The sequence below is a fragment of the Cibotium barometz genome, chromosome 55 (assembly GCF_041138505.1).
Source record: "Cibotium barometz isolate CiBa-2024 chromosome 55, ASM4113850v1, whole genome shotgun sequence".
NCBI lineage: Eukaryota > Viridiplantae > Streptophyta > Polypodiopsida > Cyatheales > Cibotiaceae > Cibotium > Cibotium barometz.
Window position 1 is genome coordinate 27,453,943 of NC_141100.1, and position 22,934 is coordinate 27,476,876.

General features: G+C 39.8%; 1 protein-coding gene across 1 annotated transcript; it reads right to left on the reverse strand.

Annotated features, from left to right (window-relative positions):
- Positions 1-3,543: 3,543 nt before the first annotated feature.
- On the reverse strand, positions 3,544-6,940 carry LOC147607562 (vesicle-associated protein 4-2-like). Its single transcript, XM_086790899.1, has 7 exons — positions 6,046-6,940; positions 5,077-5,147; positions 4,725-4,806; positions 4,464-4,573; positions 4,287-4,364; positions 4,026-4,145; positions 3,544-3,935 (listed from the first exon to the last, which is right to left on the reverse strand). The coding sequence occupies exons 1-7, from the start codon at positions 6,269-6,271 to the stop codon at positions 3,873-3,875; spliced, it is 750 nt and encodes a 249-aa protein (XP_086647025.1). The 5' UTR covers positions 6,272-6,940; the 3' UTR covers positions 3,544-3,872.
- Between the last annotated feature and the right edge of the window lie 15,994 nt (positions 6,941-22,934).

Genomic DNA, 22,934 nt, shown 5'->3' on the forward strand with positions numbered 1-22,934 from the left:
GGTTGGCTTGTTTGTTTCTGCTTAATTAGCATAGTAATTCGCGAATATAATCCTAAATTAATAGTTTCATTCATAATAGAGATAAAGCTTGATTAGATACACTTAATTTAAACAATAGAACATGGTTACAATAATAGAATTAATGATGGGATTAAGCATTTTAATTAAATCTAGTTGTAATAAAGAAACCCTAATTAATATTAGTTATACTTATAAATTGAGTCAAAATAGAGTAAGAGTCTAATTAGAAAATATTGTTCTGAATTTTTTAAAAATTATTAGATATCATTTACTATTTATTAATTAATTTTCAAAGTCAGAGCTAAAATAGTAATTAATTAATATGGAAGGATTAAGTAAGAAATTTTTCTTAATGGTGACTATCACAAGAGTAGTTTATGATTATTTACTTATTAAAAAATTAGGCTTGAAATTATTTTATTTACTAAGGATAATTATTAAATTATTAGGTATTTTTATGAGCTAAAATTTTCATAATTGATTTTTAATAAATAGAAAATGCATTTTCCTTACATTAGACAATTTAGGGTAGCTTTTAATTATTATTTTGATTATTAAGGAAGTAAAAAACAAGAAGAACCCCTTTTTAGTTAAAGGATAATTAATTTATTTAGTTTTTTGGCTTAGTTTTTAAAAATTAATAACTCAAAATTTATAATGAATTTGGAGAAATTTTAAAATCAAACTTAGTTTATTTTTTGTATAAATTTGGGTGTGTTACATTCTTCCCTTAGATGCAACAAGAGAGTCTCGACTATGTGATCTTGTCTTGGTTTCTCTTGTGGTTTTAAAGTCCTTGTGCAACCCAATTTTTTACATCCACCCACAGGGTAGGATTACTATGAAGTAAGAGTCTAATAGGCATTTTCACTTATGATGACAAGACTAGAGACATCCCGTGGTCCACGCGTGCTCTTGCTATCCCTTACTAGGCTTTCGATCCCATTTTCGGATTGAGAAGTATAGACCTCTTCCATGGCTTCAAACATTCTGTTTATGAGGTCATTCTTCGACTCATTTAGGGAGCTAAGCTCCTGTTCATCCCCTTGTTCTTGAATTGGCTCTGGAATGTCCAATTCCTTTTTCTATCTCCAATCCTCCCTAGGGTATACTCTTTCAAGGATTTTACAATTTTTAAGCTTTTGTTCACTTTTCCATTGAGCCTCTCTAAGCAATCCCTTGGATAATTCAAGTTTTTCAATTTTTGTTTCTACGTTAGGATATTCTCCTATGCTTTTTGGGGTTGATGGCCTTTCCAATGTTGTTTATTCAGGAATTATTTGTATAGAGACACTTTCTTGACTTGAACTTGTTTCTATTGTCCCTTCATCTGAACCATCTTGGATTAGGACCATTGAGTCACCCTTGCCTACCTTTTTCGGTTGTCTCCTACCTTTTTTTAAGGTAGGAATCGATGACTAGTGAACATCCACCTTGTCTTTGTTCATTTGATGGGTTTGGGCACGTGTTAGCACATTTAATGGTACTACAATATGCTCTGGTCCTACACTAATCAAGCGGAGAGTTGTTAAAGGACTGGTGGAAGTTGATAATTCCTCACTTGCGTTGTACGGATAGTCCTTAATCGGGTGTCCACTTCACTCTTTGTATATGTAAATGTTGGAGCTGTGATAGCTTGTTGTGGAGCTTGCTTCTGCTGAGTAGGACTACCCAATTTGTGTGGGCATTCTACTACCCTATGAGTTCCTTGGCAATGAAAGCATTGTATTGGAGGCCTCCGTTCATGTCTCTCCCCTTCCTTGTATAACGTAGGAGCCGAACATAATATCCTACGACTCCTCATAGAAGTCCTAATTAAGTTCAAACTCACATGGTTTCACTTTCTTCCAACGGTTCTTCGATCAAAACTTGATTCATCAGAGTAATCTTTAGTGGAAGTGGTTGTGGTAGGTAGGACAAGTGGTGGTAAGAGCGAGTACCCTATAAATTCCTCGTGTACCCTCCTTGTCCTAGTAAAGGTGTAGGTCCCATATTACTATGTTGGGAGTTGATGCTAGTAGAGCTAGAGTTGGTCTTGCTCTACTGGCACTTGTGCTAGCAATTGAACACCGTATCTGCAAATGGATGTTTCATAGAAACTACAATGCATCACAATATAATTTATAAAAATCAAATTGTGATTTTTTAGTTAATTAATAGTTTTACTTCTAAAACTATTTTAGTTAATTAATAGTTTTACTTCTAAAACTATTAATTAAACTTTATATAAAATATAAAGATAAAACCAGTTCTAAGTTTAAAATATATTTGAAAATATTACTTTTGATTTTAGAAGAGCACTAACCATGCCACTACAATTCAATTCAAAATTTGTGATGGTGAATTTGTGCTTTTTAAATATATATGTACACATATTAGAACCGATAACTAGTTTATATTTATATTTTGGGACCAAAGACGGTAGACTCAGTTGTTCTTATTTTGAATGGATAGTTTTTAAAAAAACATTTCTATTCTAATGTGTGTGGACCGTGTATGCTTTAAGTCTCATAAATTTTAAGCTACTGTACATTTTTCTCTTGCTCTCTACTTCCGTCCTTAAAATCTAAATCAATACTGTCAACCTAATGTAGCTTTTTATTAACAAGTTGTGGATAGATGGGGGAGAATGATGCAAATGAGGGTTGATTTGATGAGGAGGGTGTAGAGTGGCATTTGCAGGCATGAGTGTGGCACGTGTTAGCACTCATTATGCATCATCTCCATGATGCACACGTGCAGATGAGCAGGGAAGGAGTACACTCCCTTCGCACATAATCTTCTGGCATTTTAGACTGGTCCTTTCATGCTCTTCACACATGACAGAGCAACTACTCACATTATTCTTCATCTCCATGGATGCACACGTGCGAATGGGCAGGGGAGGAGCGCACTCGCCTTGCACGTTATCCCTTAGCATTTCAGCCTGGTCCTTCCAAGCTCTCCTCACAAATGAGGAAGCAACAGCACTGCACTTTGAAAAACAATAGTAACATTAACAGAAGGCCTTTAGAGGGAAAGATTGCCAGCAGAAGCAATTCCCATCATTCACAGCATTCAAGCACTAAATCCTGTAAAGGCAACAAAAATAACTTAAGAACAGAGAGAGAGAGAGAGAGAGAGAGAGAGAGAGAGAGAGAGAGACTTGGTTCTTTTCAGATGCTCAGATGCTCTCTCTCTCTCTCTCTCTCTCTCTCTCTCTCTCTCTTCGTTGCTGGAAATGAGCAACAATACTATCACCCAGCAACCTTAGCTTCCCATCTAAGTATCAAGCCACAAGCTATGACATTGACAATGAGATAAGTTGAAACAGTCAACACAGAGAACTTGTGCCCACATCTTGCACCAGATTGAGTATCACAATAGCCATATTGCAGGAAAGAAGTAGAAAATGTAAGAAGTTGGTCTATTGTCAGACAACTGATTTTAGAATGTAGCCAAAACAAATGCTCCCGTGTAAGTCATCCATTGGATCACAAGAAGCAGACAAGCAACTGTTTAAACTATGATGTAACAAGTGCCTTTATTCAAAAGCTATTAACTCCGGTTGACAAAACTACAGCTGAGCTCCTTCTGACTTTAGTATATAGAGCACTCTTCTACATGCTTTGTATAACCGAAACACTGGGTCAGGAGACGAGAAAAGCAAAAATATCCATGAAAGTTTCGATAAAAATACATAAGCTACTAATTTGGCAGCTGAGCTAAAAACGAGTCAGCATCATATACCGGATTTCATCACTAGTAGTAGGCTCCATCAAGAACGCGACTTCCAAAAGAACCACAGCATCATCAACGAATATAATACAATTTTTCGTAGTAATGAGAACAACTTTTATACAAAGCATCATCTAAGGAGACTCCGTGCCTTCTGTTTGCTGTTTGGCTAGCCGCTTTTCCCGTTGCTGCTCCTTCTGAAACAAAAAAGCAAACATATGGGTGTCAGCACCACCAAGTTAAGCCATGGATCAAATTTAGAATTCAAAGAGCTCACAGTTTTTTACCCATTCATCCAAAACTCCTCCAGCGGCCACAGTCTTCTGGACCTTTTCCTCAGGTGGTTTTTTACGGGCCTGTTGAGCTGCTTCCGCCTCAGCTAAGCGCTTCTTTAGCTTCTCAATCTCCTTCACCACCATAGAGTAATCGAAAACAAGGCAAAGTGACCCAATATCAGGTAAAGAAATGTCTTCAGAACACCAATAGATAGCATCTCCCATACTCTCCAACGCTACTTTGGAAACTGTGGACACACCACAAATACTCACAGGAGATTGACCTTGTGGGTCCAGGAACACCACTTGAAGAACTCGCTCTAAAGCCACAAGCTCCTTTTGCTCTTCAAACTGGAGAGAAGTAACAGATTATTTAATGTGATCTCATTTCTCTAGCTACTAATGTAACTGCTCATGTCAAAGATCTCGCATGCCGAAACTTATAAATACCAGCTCGGGAGTGAACTCCATTCCTTGCTTTACTTTCAAGCTCACTATCTTGAACTTGTCCTTGCTCTTCTTCTCCTGGTTTTGCTCAGGAGGCTCAATGAATTTTACAACTGCATGCATATAAAAAATAATCAGATGCATGCATCTCACTCACACACGCACACACACACACACACACCCATGCAAAGCTAGGCAAACCCAGAATCAAGCACAAACCCACAGTTGTGTTTGATAGCAAAGAGATTGAGAGGATGATTGTACCCGTGGCTATGACAGTTTCTCCCGGTGCAAGGATGCCACTGGGTGGGCGCATGAAACAGCTCTTGGGAGCATTTGTTTGGAACTACACATCAACCAGACTTGTCAGAGAAACTATAAATATATACCTAGATGAATCCAGGAACATGCCCAAATTCACCATTTAGGAATATATAAACATCTAGTGAAATGCTCATGTAACAGAAAACAAGCTAAACATCTCAGACCAAGTGTTCACATAAACCCAATTCCAATCAAGTCATTTATCTAATTTTCCAAGTATTGGCTTAAGTCATACACCTATTTGTCCACCAAAAAGCAAACAATGACTTGATGGCGGATACAATTGTCTAACCTTAAAGGCAACAGGTGAACGGCTCGTATTCTTTATTTTGACAGCACTTGAGACCTGCTTACCCGGTTCATCTGGTTAAACCCAAGAAAAACATATGCTGTCAGAGCTAACAATATGTGAGTGTATCAGGAAAGGCAGACATGAAGTTCTCAAAGATGTAGCATCTAACTTTATTCAGACAAATATCCCAATACATTCTCAATTCACCAAGGATGTCACAGTGTAGAATTTGGGGTATATATCCATAAAAACATCATGCCCATACACATTACAAAAGACGTCAAAGCTCCATGAGAATCTATAATTGCTACAGATTAACTAATGTGTCCTTGTCTTCATGAGTCATGTTTTTGCATCCGAAGTTTGGGACCTGCAAAAAGAGTTGACCACATAGAATCCATAATAAAGAAATGCATGGGATTTTGGGGTTGGTATACAAGTAAACTGGAGCATAGCCTATGTCATGAAACAAGGTTGTATAGTAGTGTAGCATCCTATATCATAGCAAGGGCTGTAAGATGGCGCCAGAGTCTGTATGAATTATGATGAGATTAGTAGAACAATGCCATGGCCTGTGTCATGTACATGGTCGTCACAGCCTCTATGCGCGATGATGAGATTTGTAGAATGGAGCTGTTGTCATAAGATGGTGGCATAGTATGTATGATGCTGAGGGTGTCGCAGCCTTGATGAGGGCTGTAAGACAGTGGCATAACTGGAATTAATGATGATGAGAATTGTCAGATGATGTTATAGCCTGGTTATCTGACGGTGGCATAGCCTTTATGTATGATGAGGATTGTCATCACAATGGTTATATGATGCGGACATAGCCTGTACGTATGATCAGGGCCGTCCTCGATGGTTATGTGATGGCGGCATAGCCTGTATGGTTGCCATCGTGACAATTATGTGATGGTGGCAGAGCCTGTATGTGTCATGTATGGTGATGGGGTTTGGAGTACTTACAAAGGAAGTAGAGGCGCTTGGCCGGGGTGAGCCGCAGTCTGCGCCTGGTTACAAGAAGGGCCTTGGCGATGGCAGTAATGGAGGGGGATTTGCCTGACTCTGCACATCCTCCTTCCGACTTTTGCTGCTGCTGCTGTTGTTGCTGCTGAAGGGATTGATGATACACAGCAGAGGCGGAAACCACGCCCTGGCCTTGATCCGCAGGTCCCCGTTGCCACCACGGCATCCTCTGACCTTTCTGATTCTCTCCCGCCCCAGGCCTTCTAGTAGGTAAACGCGTATCAGAGAAACCCTTTCCTTGGAGAACCTCAGTTACTGAAAACCTGACGGTAGACGAAAGTCCCCCCTTCTTCCTTCTTATAGATGGACTCTTCCACCGGAGGTTTTCCAACACCTTCAACTGTCAAAAGAAGAAGTTCATTCTTTCCAGCGCTACAGCTAGGGTTCCTGGATGACAGAGAAACCCTAAAGTATACTTCAGAGACGCAGAGTCAAGGCTTCCAGGACCTTACCTGACGAAAGAAGGGCTGGAATTAAAGGAAACCCTAGACTAGGTTCGAAAGCAGGTTAGGGTAACGAAAAACCCTAGAAGCCTATAAAAGCAGATTAGGGTTACCAAAACCCTGACAGAAAGAAATGAAGGCCAATAGAGGTGTGTTCTGTGATAGCGAGACTTGCCTTCTCTCTGCAGGAAACAACTAGGGTTAGGAAAAACTACAGTGGATAAGAGGAGGGAGAAGTAGAAGAAGGAAAGCAGAGGAAATGAGCTAAAGGCAGAACAATCGCATGTAGGAAAACAAAGAGGCAGCAGAAGGCTCCGCCATAGCCAGAAAGCTCAGGAAGGACTCCTCTGCAGCTTTGCGCGTAGTGGAGACGAAAAGGAGCCGCCAGTAATTATGATTCCCCTTTGCTTTTTAATTGTTACAATTTTACGACGTGCCCAGAAACCCGAGTCAACGACGTAATCCGCAAACCGCAAAATGTTCACATGTACCTCGGAATTTCTGACACCATTACAACCCCGAGAAATAATTAAATTCGTTTTTTTAATTCATTTTAGGAGGGAGTTGGTATGATAAGGGTTGTGAGTGCTCTTGCATGATGATGGGTCTCCCCCTCATGACTTGATCTACCCTTTGCGTGTTGGAATGAGGGGCAAAACAGTAGAGAACCTTGCCCCCCCCAAAAAAAACATCACACCCCATTTGAGAAATCCGGTTACCCCTACAAACCTAGGAAAAACGCCATTTCAAAAATTCGGCAACTCGGGGGGTGGGGGAGATAGCCGGCTTAGTGGTAGGGCGATCACATGCAAGCCTGTGGCGACACGATTGGAACAAAACATATAGCTAAGGACTGATTTTGATGATGAGTTGGATGATGTTTACCTAAGGGTTGATGAAGAGAACCCTCCTCACAAAAGATTTTTTTTTTAATGGCAACACTTGCAAAATGGAACAATGGTTGCTGCTTGGACATGTGGTGAGCTAGGGAGTGATTGGGACTTTGTTGCCCATGTAGACACGTGGCTAGCAATTTCCTACTCACTAATCCAACCATTTGCATAGCTAGTATAAGCCATCCTTGACCACATTAGGTTTAAGTGTGGTGCACCCTTCGAGTCTAATGTGCCATCCTTGAGCACATTAGACTCAAGTGTGGTGCACACACACAAGCACACGTAAAACCACATGCAATGAAGTCCAAGTTCCAATACACACACGTGTGCATGCCAATACACCTTGCACATGGAGCAACTCTCTCTCTCTCTCTCTCTCTCTCTCTCTCTCTCTCTCTCTCTCTCTCTCTCTCTCTCTCTCGTTAAAATCAGTGTATCTATCTATCTCACATCTTAACATTTTACACCATGTTTTCTCAAATAGAGCCTCATTATCCATACTCAACAACATAAAGCTTCCTTTAAAGACTCCTGTCACACTCCAAATTTCACCTAACATCAATCTCATCAACTAACATTTTGCCCCTAGCATCTTACTTTCATCATTTTCAAAAAGAAACCTTACTCCATATGAGTTAATGATTCTCTATGTAATACCCAAGGCAAGAAACTTTCCTTTGCAACACTCTTTGAGTGCTTAGAGGTATCTAGAATCATGTCCCACCACTTGGCCAAGACAAGAGAAAAAATATCCTTCCTCCAAAAAATAGAATCCTTCTAAGGACACTTCATGTCATTCTAGTTACCTTGTAATAGTCCCAAGAGTCTTTATAAATGTTTTCTAGTGTCACCCACTCCATGCACCCTTTTTTAAGTGCCTTCTTTCTATTCTTTTCTTTTCCTTTCTTGAGATGGTGCTACCTCACATCGTGTAGTGCTAGATATTATATTTGTCAAGCTGATTAGTTGTGATGTGATAGTCATAATTTTATGTAGAACTTGTTCATGAAAGATATGAGCCTTTTTTATAACAATGGAACTTATAAAATGAGATAAATGATAGGATTATTGTCACTTTGAGCTTGCAAATAAACCAATTTCAAACATGTGATATCGAAATAAAATCAATAATCGTTTATTTCTACTCACCAAATCAATTGAAGTTCACTTTCTTATACCACATTGTATAATGCATGCTTTGACAAGGCTACCTTGACTAGTAGTACCAACTCATTGGAGAAAAGGCTACCTTGACTAGTAGTACCAACTTCATATTTATATAATTGAACAATAAATTAGCTCCATGTTGCAATGTGGTATCTGAAAGCTATACTAAGGACGAACCTTGCTCTTGGTAACCACAACTTTACTCGTCCCTTTAGTAGTACTACGAACTTCATATTTATATAATTAGGAATAAATTAGCTACATGTTGCACTATGGTATCTAAAAGCTATATTAAGGACTAACTTTGCTCTTAGTCACCACAACCTTACTTATCCCTTTGATGTAATCCAAATTAAGAGAATCCCAAATTGCTTTGTAATGTTTTTACATAACATTAATTCTTGTATTATAAAATACCATATGGACTAAGTTTATAATTATGAAATACCATCTGGATTAAATTTATAATTATTATAAATACCATTTATAATCATATGAGAATAATGAATTATGGTGCACTTATCAAGGCATGCTACTTATTAATAATATGATATTATGGTGCACTTATCAACGCATGCTACTTATCAAGGCATGCTACTTATTAATAATATGATATTTATATTTAAATGTTATTTCATCCTTTCTTCCAATTGTGTATTTATTCCCAGAGATGCCATCATGCATGTGAGCTTATGATGTGTAAGGATTGCCCGAGGTAGAAGCTCATACATGAAAGCAAGTTTTTTTAAAATTACTATGACTCCTCATAGCTCTGATTTGTCAATAATTTGAAACAAGGCATGTCTTTTTGGGGTAAGTAGAGGTCTTAATAAGTTAGTCTCAATGGTTTACTATGTTATAATTCCAGTGTTAAATTATGATTTGTTATGGTTCATGAGTTTAAATGTTGTTAAGTGGATGATTGTAAAATGGGAAAAGGTGTAGAAGAGTCCAGAAAAATGGTCAAAATTTGTGGGCGATTCAAGGCCACATACCACTTATTTTTGTGGTGTAGGGAGTTTATTTAAGCTTCAAATGTTAACGTACTTGGCACTTGGATTAGTGCCTGAGAGCTTGATTATTACATGATTTAATCACTTTATTTTGATTAATCTCCTATCTATTTTTAATGCTTATTTAGTAGCTCTAGCCATGAAGTTTATCATTTGGTAGCTCTAACCATGGAGTTAATGTCATTTGCTATGAACTACCCTAGCCATATGGAATTTCTACATGGTCTCAAGACCACTATAGTCTTAGCAAGCAATCTCTTAACATTTGATATATAGCACATGATTAACGTTTAGTGGTGCTTAATTAGTGGTAGTATTCTCTCCTTCTCCATAGTCTTTTGTTTCTTAGCATGTAATAGCCATATGGAATTTCCACATGGTATCAAAGCCACTAGGGCTGGTCTTAACAAGTAATTAGGGAATCTCTTAACATTTGATAAATTAGCACGTGGTTAGAGTTTAAGTGGTGCTTGATTAGTGGTAGTATTCTCTCTTTCTCTAACGTCTTTTTGTTGCTTTAATATGCTATAATTAGGGAACTTATTTAACATATTAGCATGTGATCATAGTTTGAGAGTGTGATCAGAGTTTGAGAGGTGCGGTAGTATTCTGCATTGTATGGCTTAGCTGGTGTGTGAGAAAAAACATTAGGAGCATCCTTACAAAAGACAAAGCCTTAAACTTTTTCCTTAGCATACTTGGCTAAAATACCACTCAATCATAATAGAGCTTACAAAGAATATTAAGGATTATACTGAACCTTTGTGAAACACAAATTTTAATAGAACATCTAGAACATTATTGTAGAACCCTTGTGAGAGCATATCTCAAAGTCAAAGAGTTATTTGTTCATGTTACAAAGAGAGTGTCTCCACCTCTTTTAAATAAATATAACATAAGGAACCTTCTCATGAATTTGGATAGAAATATTATGTATTAGTTAGCTTTTGAGACATATAAAAAGATCATGTCACTTGTCCATTATGGAACATGGCTTTATTGATCATGAAACTAATGGCATACCACCTGAACTAGAAGTGACTTACTTGGATCTAAAATGCAACATAGGCACTTAATTATGCTATAGTTTAAATACTTGAAGCATGTAGAAGGTGATGGGGATGATCTATTGCTGATGATACATATGATGACGATGCCTTGTCATATGCATCTACTACTTGTGCATGGTGGACTTGTCCGCTTGGCAACAAGGGAGATGTCATCAGTTGGGGAGAGCCATAAAAGGGGATAGGAGTAGAGAATGGTAACTAATTTAGTTCCTAATTTGGTATGCATACATCAGAGTAGGAAACAAGAGAGAGGAAACAATGAGGCAGGGATTTTAGATTCCCAGGGGAACTTGGAACAGGGTTGAATTGAAGAGCAAGTACCTATGGTGGTAGAAGGTGTATGGGAAGAAAGAGGAGAATTTGAGAATCTTGGTCCTTGTGATTAGAAACCAAGCAGGTAAAGGACCAATTGAATTGGGTGTACCTTAGTACATGTAAGAGTTACTCTGTTGGAACTTGGTTTTCTTTCCCAGGATTCTTATGTGATTGAAGTTTGTGTCAGCTAAAAGCTTGTGGTCTCTTACTGGAGATTAGCCTTAGGATGTTTCTTCCTAAGGCTTGAGTAAAATTGTTTAGAATTAAAACATGTGACAATTGCCATTGCTTTTCTTCCTGTTCATGAATATTCATTCGAAGCAGAATTATTTTTGAATATGTTAATAGGAGAGTGTAATCTGGGTGGCTAAAGTATTTTATGTATGAGAAATCAATGTTTGGTCGCGTTACGAGTTGCTGTGAGTTCTGAATGTCAAGCTTGTGCATGCAATGATCAAAAGGGATGAGTAACTGTCTAATCAAGTTTTATTCAATCAATTGTTTGTGTTAGTTTTGAGGTTTAGAGATTGAGTAGGCTGTTGATGAGACTGAGAGTGGGTCTTTGGGTCGCGTTACGAGTTGTTGTGCATGCAATGATCAAAAGGGATGAGTAACTGTCTAATCAAGTTTTATTCAATCAATTGTTTGTGTTAGTTTTGAGGTTTAGAGATTGAGTAGGCTGTTGATGAGACTGAGAGTGGGTCTTTGTGTTAAAATTACAGCAATGTGATGAGCTATGGTGGATCAAATACTAGAATCAACATCATTAACAAAGTGATTAGATGATAATTAAGATGTGATTAGTGAGTAATTAGCTAATAGCTTAATGTAGGCATGGATAATCAAAAATCAGCAAATTCTCATTAGGCCAATGCCTCAATGCAAATTCTCATTAGGCCAATGAGAATTTGCTGGTTTTTGATTATCCATGGCTACATTAAGCTATTAGCTAATTACTCACTAATCACATCTTAATTAGATGATAATTAAGATGTGATTAGTGAGTAATTAGCTAATAGCTTAATGTAGGCATGGATAATCAAAAACCAACAAATTCTCATTAGGCCAATGCCTCAATTTATAGAGTTTACATCCAAGCATCTAATCCCACTGATTTCTCCTTGATTCACTCCACCTCTTTTGCTTGATTCACTCTACCTCTTTTGCTTGATTCTCTCCACCTCTCCCAGAATATCTCCACACTTCCTAAATCTTCTCATGCTACCCTTTATTCTCTCCCAATAGATTCTTCTCACTTTTTCACAGGTTCTCTCACATTTATAGATTCTCTTTTACAGCCTCTAACCAAGGGCTTGTTCCCGCACACACCCTATTCACTTGTATATTTCAACACCTCCCCTCAAGTGAATACTCCTAGCATACCTGGACCCTATACCAAGTTTCCCTCTTACTTGATAGTCTGCGAGACCAATGCCTAGCACACCTCCCCTCAAGTTAACTTAGCACACCTGGACCTTGTACCAAGTTTCTCTCTTACTTAATAGCCCACGACTAGTGCCTCAAGTCCCTAAACTCATAGTCCTTGACACACACACTCTCTCTCTATGTGTCCAAGGCTACTACAAGTGCCCACGACCTTGATTAAAGTGCTCACACATACATCTACCACGTGGCCTACATCATCGGTGGTTTTACTTTGTTGGGGCAAGTTACATTGGGTTGTGGGGTCTCTCTCTCTCTCTCTCTCAGAGATTTTCACATGGCTCCTCACTTCTTGGAGCCTCACATCTTCTTTTGTCTTCAGTCTTCTTGTCGTTGGCAGCTTCTCTCCACGCGTCTATGTCTTCCTCTTCTTTCAGTCTTCTTGTGGCAGCTTCTCTTCATGCGTCCATGTCTTCCTTCAATGCTTCCTCTAGATCTTCTTCTCGGTGTGGATCCTCTTCTTGGAAAGAGATGTTTTTCTTCTTTCATGGCTGGGGCCATGAGCTTGTCTGTCAATTCTTCTTGCTCCATGATGTGAGCAACATGGAGCAACATGTTGCTCCATTGTGAGCAACATGTTTGAATGTTTTGTTGACAGTTCTTTTGGGCTTTTGATGTTTATCTTGTGTCATTATGCAATGCAAACCCAAATCTATGCGGGAGGTCTTACCTCTTGCCTTATTCTGGACAAGGGCAGTGTCTGATCCCATTTTTACACTGATGTAATGTGCCCAATACATAATGCATATAGCATTCATTCTTATGCACATTCCAAATGCAACTTTGGCTGTGAATAATCTTGAATTTGAGGGTGATTTGTAGGCATTAACCAAGGGTTAAATGCAAAATGATAATTACCACAAATTTATCAGCATAATTTTACCAGAAATTACATTAAATCAAGGGTAACCAATTTGTACGGAATGATTGGAGTATCAAACCATCTCCGAATTGCAATCTGAAGTTATAGGGATCTGTATCACATACCTAATGGTTAATTTGAATCCTCAATTGTACCAAAATATAGTGATTAGCACTGATTAATCATTGATTAGCAAATTAATCCTTTATTTTGTGTGCAAAAAACAGAGTATGTGGGGAGCCTAGATCTGTGGCCTTAGACTTCAAATGAGCTCAAATCTTTTCAAGGCCATCAATAGCAATTAGTCTAGTAGAGGATTAAGCCAAGAAACACAAGATTTGACCAAACATTGAATGCTTAATCTCTGTTTTACCAAAGTCACCGGCAGATTTGATGAAGATGAAGAGCTTGGATCTCACTATAGACTTGATCTCTGTTTTACCAAAGTCACCTACATATGAAGAGCTTGATCTCACTGTAGACTTGATCAAATCAATTTTTGACTTCACCAGCTTGTAGAGCATGCTTGAAAACCCCTAGAGCTATGAGGAATTAGAACAATTTGATTTGGAGCAGACAAGATCTGCAAATTTCTCAGAAAAAACTACAACCTTAAAGAATCTACCAAAATTGAAGCTGCATGAGATAGAGGGAGCTCTACTAGAGCAAGAGAACAAGGTCAAAGAGAAGAAAGGGTTGGACCCAACAACTGGAGAGGAGAGAGCATTCTACACCCGAGGAGGAATCTCATGAGACGACGAGGACGAGGAAGAGGTAGGGGAGGAGGAAGGACCTTCACTTGTCACAACTGTGGGAAGCCAAGACACATGGCTAGAGACTACTACAAAAAACTAAATAAAGAAGGATCGACATCATCGGCAAACTTCATGGGGAGACTCCTAATAAGGAAGAGGAGTCAGGACATCTTTTGAGAGAGAGAAAGAGAGAGAAACCCCACAACCCAACATAACCTGCCCCAACAGAGTAAAACCACCTCTCAGCCCCACCGATGATGTAGGCCATGTGGTAGATGTATGTGTGAGCACTTTAGTCAAGGTCACGGGCACTTGTAGTAGCCTTGGACACATAGAGAGAGAGTGTCAAGGACTATGAGCTAGGGACTTGAGTCACTGGTCTCACGGGCTACCAACTAAGAGAGAAACTTGGTATAGGGTCCAGGTGTGCTAGAGTTATTCACTTGAGGGGAGGTGTTGAAATATGCACGTGAATGGGTGTGTGCAGGAACAAGCCCTTAGCAAGAGACTATAAAAGGGAGTCTATAATTAAGTTGGTAGCTGGTGAAAAGGTAAGAGGAACCTACTGATGATGAGAGAATCAAGGGTAGCATGAGTGAATATAGGGGTGTGGAAAGATTCTAGGAAAAGGTGCCCCCAGATGTACGGGAGGTGGCACAAATCAAGGAGAAATCAGTGGGATTAGATGCTTGGCATCTTGTGGATGTACAACCTATAAATTGAGGCATTGGCCTAATGAGAATTTGACGGTTTTTGAGTATCCATGCCTACATTAAGCTATTAGATCAATTGCTCACTAATCTTATCTTAATCATCATCTAATCACTTGCTAATTAGGTTGATTCTTGTATTTGATCCACCATAGCTCATCACATTGCTACAAATTTAACATCTCTCTCTCTCTCTCTCTCTCTCTCTCTCTCTCTCTCTCTCTCGTCTATTTGAAAACCTCCTATGGATTTGGATTTATCAAAAAGTAACTCATTTGAAATAGGTGATGGGAGGTGGCCCCTTATTCTTGTAGGTCCCTAAAGTCTTTATGTTTATAGGTCCTAATTAGATCCTTTATGTTTATAGGCCCTAATTAGATCCTTTATAAGTGATGGGAGGTGGCCCCTTATTCTTGTAGGTCCCTAAAGTCTTTATGTTTATAGGCCCTAATTAGATCCTTGAATCAAAACTTCCTCTCTCTCTCTCTCTCTCTCTCTCTCTCTCTCTCTAGCCCCTAATGTCTAGTCTCTCACTATCTTGTGTGTTTTTAAAATCTACATGATTTGGATTCATTAAAAGAGGGTAGATGAAATAATCATGATTTGAAATAGGAAAGGGAGGTGGATGATAGTAGACGTAAGTCCCTAAAGTCTTTATGTTTGTAGGACCTAATTGGAACCTTGAAGAAACTCTCTCTCTCTCTCTCTCTCTCTCTCTCTCTAGCCACTCATGATTTCTCATGTCATGCATAGTTGCCCATCTATCTTACTCTTTTTCATACACCCAATGTTTCTTCCTTTTGAGGCCCTTTAAGTCTATTCTCTCACGATATCTCACATTCTGCATAGCCCCCTTCTCTCACTCTTTTTCAAACACCCTATGTTTATCTTTTATGGAGACCCTTAAAAATCTAATTCTACTCTCTCTCTCTCTCTCTCTCTCTCTCTCTCTCTCTCTCTATGCACATACAAGCCGGGAACAATCAGCTCTCTATGCTACTGTACCGCGAGCTAGCAGCAGATGAGATAGGGATGTAGAGATCTGCCTAGGACGACACAGGAGAGGTGACAGAATATGGAGACACTTCCTAGCTTTGGGGAGTGCACATGGGGCTAGTTATCTATAATGGCCTATCCCGTTGGGCCAGGTTTAGATGCTCTCACATGCTGGAACAAAAAGGGAGGAGCTAGTACAGTGGATTACCTGATGGGCTCATCTACCTTGATACATGACATACAGGATCTCTCCATTTTTGGTAGACCCATCACTCGAGATAGCAACAGACCCATTTTTGGCAGACCCATCACTCGGGATAGCAACAGACCATGCATATTTAACATTTTCTATGACTTGTGGATATGTTAGAGGCACACTACCCTCTATTCAAACTAGATACCTAGATATCACTTTACTCGGGAGACCTCTAGGGTATATGGCAGTGCAGTATATGATGGTCTGTTCGCTCTGGACCTGAGCAGTCCACTTGATGAGCTTATGAAAGAGTTGGCAGATGTATTACATGGTTCAATAGCATATGCTTTCCCATACACCCCCCCTCTTTCTACCCCTCCTCAGCATACGGCCCCACAGAATGGTTGGTACGATGATGAATGTCGCGAGACGACTCGTGACCGCTTGCACAGCGGGAGATCACCCTTGGCATCCACACACATAGACATGCTAGAACGCCCTTCAAATGCCTTGCGTGGAAGAAGAAGTGGGATGACCGCTTGCACAGCGGGAGATCACCCTTGGCATCCACACACATAGACATGCTAGAACGCCCTTCAAATGCCTTGCGTGGGATTACCTGGCCAAGCTTGAGATGGAGATATACCAACTATTTTTGGGGCAGGACAGCAAGAGGGTGTGGAAGATGTTCCATGAGCGACAGCCACCCACACCTATCACACACCTGAGGCATGGCATGAATATGCAAGAACTTTATATAAAGTACCAGGGCAGCCCCCCATCCCTCATCCATCAGCGACTTGCCGGATCATAGTGCTTTTGTCACCATTCGGATGGTTTTGGATGCTATTGACAAACTACGTAATGGAAGACCCCAAGACTAGGATGGTCTGGTGGCGGAACATTTTTCACATGCCAGAGATGTTTTGGCACCACTGCTAGTACACATGTTTAACAAGGCCAATTGTGAAGGTTTCCCAGATAGTTGGTCGTCGGCACATACTATTGTACCTCTATTTAAGAGTGGTGACCCCATGATACCAGGGAACTACAAGACCATCATGATTGGCCAAGATATTCAGATCTATTTTGGATCGAGAGCTGAGTAGATGGGCTGAGACACATGGACTGAGAGCACCTAGGCAGGCAGGTTTCAGACGAGGTTTCATGACTTTGGATCACATATTTACCCTCGAGGCTCTCATTGAGGAGGGACGAGCACGGGGGAAGAGGATATATTGTTGCTTTGTGGACTTCCGCAAAGCCTTTGACATGGTGCCATGTGCCAGACTCATGAGGAGATTACATGATGACATTGGTGTTCTCGAGGAGATGCAATGGGGCATTTGTGCATTATATGAGGCGGTGATAGGTAGAGTACGGACTCTTGGAGGCATGTTTGATATAGTGATTAGCACGATTGGGGTGAAGCAAGGATGTCCATTGTCACCCACCCTTTTTGGACTTTACATTGATGAGATATCCAACTAAATTGACAGGATAAGGGGGCAGGGGCCACTCTAGCAGGGGTTTGGATACCCATACTGCTATATGCTGATGACATTGTACTTATTACAGACTCCCCTGAGGGTTTGCAATAGCATTTGGATGCTTTGCAGTCGTTTTGTGCAGATAGGGACCTCACAGTGAACCTTGGGAAGACTAAGATTATGGTCTTTAATATACCACACAGGCCTAGGTGATTAGATCCGACCATCAGTTCACTTTTATAGGTGAATCAGTGGAGTACACCAGATCATATGTGTACCTAGGAATCACATTCAGCGGACCACAATTCTCTATGAGGCAAGCAGCAAAGGCTAGATTGGCACGTGGATATGCAGCCCTAGGGGCACTAAAGAGACAATGTGCCTACATTCAGTTTCAGGAGCCCCGCATCAAACTCTAGTTGTTTAACACATTGGTCACACCTACACTCTTTTATGGCTCACCCATATGGGGACCCGCCCTTAACCACACAAGGAGGGAGCCGCTTGTCGATCAGGTTGTTGGACTAGAGAGAGATTTCTATGATGGATGGCGGGTACTAGAGAAACCACTGGTGACTATGATCGCATGCATGACTCGGAGCAAAACCATCGGTACCTCATGAGATTGTCAAAGCAAAGATATGAACTGCACCAGTGGTTATCGAAGCCCTGTTCCAATGAGTGACATTTTTACAGAGGATATGGGAGATCCCCAGACAAAGATACCCACACCTAGCACTTATCTCTTGCAAGCAGTTAGCAGCAGCGCGGATGGCGATACATGATGTTGGTACACCCAGATGTGTACCTGGCTGAGATTACATGGCATGACGATTGATGGACTCCCTCCATTTGATTATAGCCTGGACTGCCCCTTCTTGGACCTTAGTCACTCAGAGAAGAATAGGGTGATCAAGATGGAAATTGTGAGGCTAGATGCAGAAAGGACATGGTCCAGCCCCCCTACCACTAGGCACGAAGATGGCCCACTATATCGGGACCATTTTCTACATCTTTCCCCACATGGCTTTGTGACACAGTCTACATACATGGACACCCATCTCTCACATGGCATTCACAGTGCCATTGGACAGATCCACACTTCATCACATTAGCTGAGGGTGGAGACTGGCAAATACGAGGGGGATGAAGCCAGAAGACCGCATTTGTCAGGTATGTCACTAGGAAGTGGAGTTAGAGGAGCACTACATATGCCGATGTACTGTGTACTATGAGATACGAGGGAGATATTGGTGTCTCTTCCGAGAGGGTTTTGGACCATTACGACATGTGATGGAGTTTGAGGATCAGAGGTGCTTGGGGCTTTTCTTATTGGAGTGCTCAGAGGACATCGAGAGGCTCTCCTAGAGCCACGACATCACACCAGGATCCCCTCGCCACCCAGTGAGCCATGATATATTTTTTTAGGGCCAGGACTACCCCGACAGATACGACCAGGACCTCCACTACCCCTCGGTGAGCCAAACGTCCCATGGACGTCCTTCAGGAGGAGTCACCCTTGACAGAGCCATAGAAATTTTTTGAGCGAGACGCCGACACTTACCAGGACCTCGTCCACCACGGTCGCTTCATCACCGAGGTGGATTAGAGCCATCATCACCCGCCACAGGAGATGACTGCCCTGCCACTTTAGTTTCTCTATCTTACAGCACCCCATGAGAGAGATACTCAGATGAGTAGATTACACCAGTCTTATGCTAGTTGTAAATATTATAGACTTTTGTTGTACCTCAGTAGGAGTATTTTCCTTTCATAGTTGTTTAGGACTGTTTTAGGACTTTTTTAGTCCTTTTTATCTTACTTTTGATGAGACACCATCAGTTGTGTACTATGTTTTGATCTCATAGGCCACTTTGGTCTTTCGCAGACATTAATATATCTTTCTTTATTTATTTATTTCTCTCTCTCACACACACACACATATATAGTTCTTCATGTCTTTTTTTATGCTTTATTATTATTTAGTGGAATTATAAATTAGCATCTATATTATACATAGCCATCAGATCATGGATTGGGGTGTGCAAGGTGGATTACATTTATATCTAAGCAAATGAATCATCCCTCCTAGGCAAGAGTCGAAATTTGAGGTTACTAGGTGGTGGTGTGGGGTTAGGGGGTGGGATGGGGGGTGTGTAGGGGAGATGAAATTTATATCTAAAAAAGTTATTCATCCCTCCCTAGAAAGAGTCAAAACCCCCAAAAGTCCCTGGTAAGATTCAAAACCACGGGTGTAGAGGGGTGGTGTTGGGATTGCATTTATATCGAAACAAAATATTCATACCTGTCCTAGAAAGAGTCAAAACCCCAACCTTCACAAATTCCCCAACCATCCTTGGAAAAAGCCAAACCCCCAATCTCCACAAAATCATGCCATACATGCACCACCTTTATACTACTCCCACACTTGGTTTTTTAATGAAAACCTTATTTTTTGGCTATAACATTTGCCAGCAACCCACCTTTGATGAGTGGTACCCAATAATCCAGGACGCTCGTGTCGTGTGACATACACAACAGTATGAGAAGGCTACACAAGCAGTTGCTAGGATATGAGAAGGCTACACAAGCAGTTGCTAGGATATGAGAGAATTCATTTAAACTTTAATAATGTTTGCCTCTACGAGAGAGAGAGAGAGAGAGAGAGAGAGAGAGAGAGAGAGAGAGAGAGAGAGAGAGAGAGAGAGAGAGAGAGAGAGAGAGAGAGAGAGAGAGAGAGAGAGAGAGGTGGGAGGGAGAGAAAGAGAAAGGGAGAGAGCGTCTAAGACGAGTTTCCTACAGAGGGATGTGCCTATATGGATCGTATGACTAAGGTTCTCAATCCCCATTATGGTTCTTCCTTGATCTAATCCACCATACCATCCTTTGATAAAACCCTAGTAGGGAGACACTAGCTTAGAATAGCAATCGAAATCTAAGAATTTAGTTCAACTTCAAAATAGAGAAAGAGCTATAAAGATCAACTGATATACTTGGGTCACTAAACCAAAGGTGGTGGGATGTTTTGGGCAAAGCCTTTGACACTGCAAAATAGAGAAAGAGCTGTAAAGATCAACTGATATACTTGGGTCACTAAACCAAAGGTGGTGGGATGTTTTGGGAAAAGCCTTTGACACTGCACTAAGAGCCCTTTACAATTTTAATAGTGATGGGAGGGATTTCCTTGTGATGATCACATCAAAGAGTAGCTTTAGTATAGATAGTCCAATAGTCTACTACCATGAGGTAGAAGAGGTAGGTGCATCAACTAACAATGAAGTAGGGGAATATGTCTCAATTGAGATTGATTCATCTCTTCAGTTGTCCTCCTTGTCAAATTCTAGGCCTAAGTGGAAAGAAGTATCGTTGCTTCAAGCACCTAAAAACCACCAAGATATGATATTAGTTCTTAGAAAGATTCATTCCTTCAATCACTTGTTGGAAACATATGAATTATGGGTTAAACCAATCACACTACAAATTTAAGAGTGATTTGAGTGAAAGAAATGTGACCTCTGGTTTAAATTCATCAAGCTATATGCACTCTAATTTTCCAAAGATGTACCACTAAATCCAAAGGAAGATTCCAAACAGTAAAGTATAGGGGAAAATGGAAGGGAACCCTAATATGACCTAGCAATATATTAATAATAAATGTTGTTTCTAAAAAAGCTTACCATAAACCCTATTTCTATTAGGGTCATTATCGAGGGCTAAGTGGACCCTAAAGGAGGTTTGAGGTGCAATCTAATGGCCTAACCAAGAACAAAGAGGTAGATGTAGCCTTGTTAGGAGAGAATCTTAACCTAGTGTATGTGGGAGCGTATTTTTCAAATGGAAATGTTGCAAACTTGAAGGCTCTACTTATGGAGTTAAACGGTTTCTTTTTATAGAGATATAAAGACATGAAGGGATTTTCATCATAGGTCATGATGCATACAATACCATTGATGGCAAAACAAATTGATTGCATAAGGAAAGCACATATCACATAGACCCTACAAAACAAATCAGAGGTATGCTAAACAAATCAAGGAGGACATCTAAAATTTCTTAATGTAGAATTTATCTATGAAATCAAGGACACAAATTTGGTATAAAAGAGTTCTAGAACTACTTGGCTGGCTTTAGTGGGTAAAATCAAGTTTTGATTGACCCAAGCATTGCTCCTAAAACGGGCAAATGTATGCCTATAAGTTGATTGACCTAAGCATCAAGAATTTTCTCTTAAGTGAAGAATGAATGCCTATAAGATGATGCCTTTTGGGCTACATATCACCCCATCAACCTTCTAAATGTTGATCGTGTGCCTCATTCATGAAGCAATTAATAAAGTTCTTAGAGACATTTATAGATTATCTATGTGCGCATTCAAGGAGATGTTAGAGTAATGTAGACATTATCCATCTCTCTAAGCCCACTCAAATGCTACTTGACAATAGCCCATGTTAGATTAATACAGATATTATCCATCTCTATAAACCCATTCAATGCTAGTTTACAATAGCCCATGTTAGATTAATACAGATATTATCCATCTCTATAAACCCATTCAATGCTAGTTTACAATAGCCCATGGAATTTAATTGGATCTTGTGATTTCTTAGCAAAAGGAATGGTCATAGATATAAATCCAATATTAGATTCATCATAAGTGGCTCTACATGGTTGAGAGTGGTAGGTATTTCACTCATTTTCATTTGAGGAGATGTGTGCATCTACTACTACTATGGCGAGAGGGAAGACAAGATGTAATATCCCTTCCAAGCCATGTAACGATTCTCTTTTAATATAGGTTGCAAGAACAAAGAGAGTGCACTTCGAGAGAGATTATATGGCTAAAAACGTTAAGAAAGTGATAGAGTAAAAATATTAGCTCCAAAAATCTGAAAAGAAATAAGAAGATAAGAATAGATCTATTAAGAGATAAATATCTCCAAAAATAGAATTTCAAATTTAGGTGATAGGAGGTCATATTTAGAGTACTTTTACATATTTAGAGTCCATGCACACTAAAAATATGAAAAAGCAATGCGTTTCTAAAGATGGCACGTTTGCGGCTATATATAGACATTTTTGCCTATTCTACCCGCGCTAGCTTGTAGACTAGATGCCTTTTGGTTCTTTTGACTAGCTACATGACCATATTCTAAGTTTTTATCAGTTATGGTCAAAACAATTTTCTAGATCTGTCAGGGTCTCTACACAGGGAAACTGTAAGAAGTAGCCCCTCAAGGTGATTTTAGACCTTGAGATGTATATATATATGTATATGTATATGTATGTATGTATATATATATATATATATATATATATATATATATATATATATATCTTCATTCTCACTTGTGCATATGCTTAGATGCTAGTGGAGTCCTCACACACATCATTTTTAGCAAAGAGTTGTTATAATTACACAGAGTTAAGGATGCGAGTAACATCATGGGACCAAGCAACGTCTTCGTCGAACCAA

Excerpts from the sequence above, each read along its gene's own strand:
- LOC147607562 (XM_086790899.1), bottom strand. The coding sequence starts at position 6,271 with ATGCCGTGGTGGCAACGGGGACCTGCGGATCAAGGCCAGGGCGTGGTT. Across the intron at positions 4,807-5,076 it reads GTTCACCTGTTGCCTTTAAG|TTCCAAACAAATGCTCCCAA; the intron begins GTTAGACAATTG and ends GTTGATGTGTAG. Across the intron at positions 3,936-4,025 it reads GAGGAGTTTTGGATGAATGG|AAGGAGCAGCAACGGGAAAA; the intron begins GTAAAAAACTGT and ends TTTTTGTTTCAG.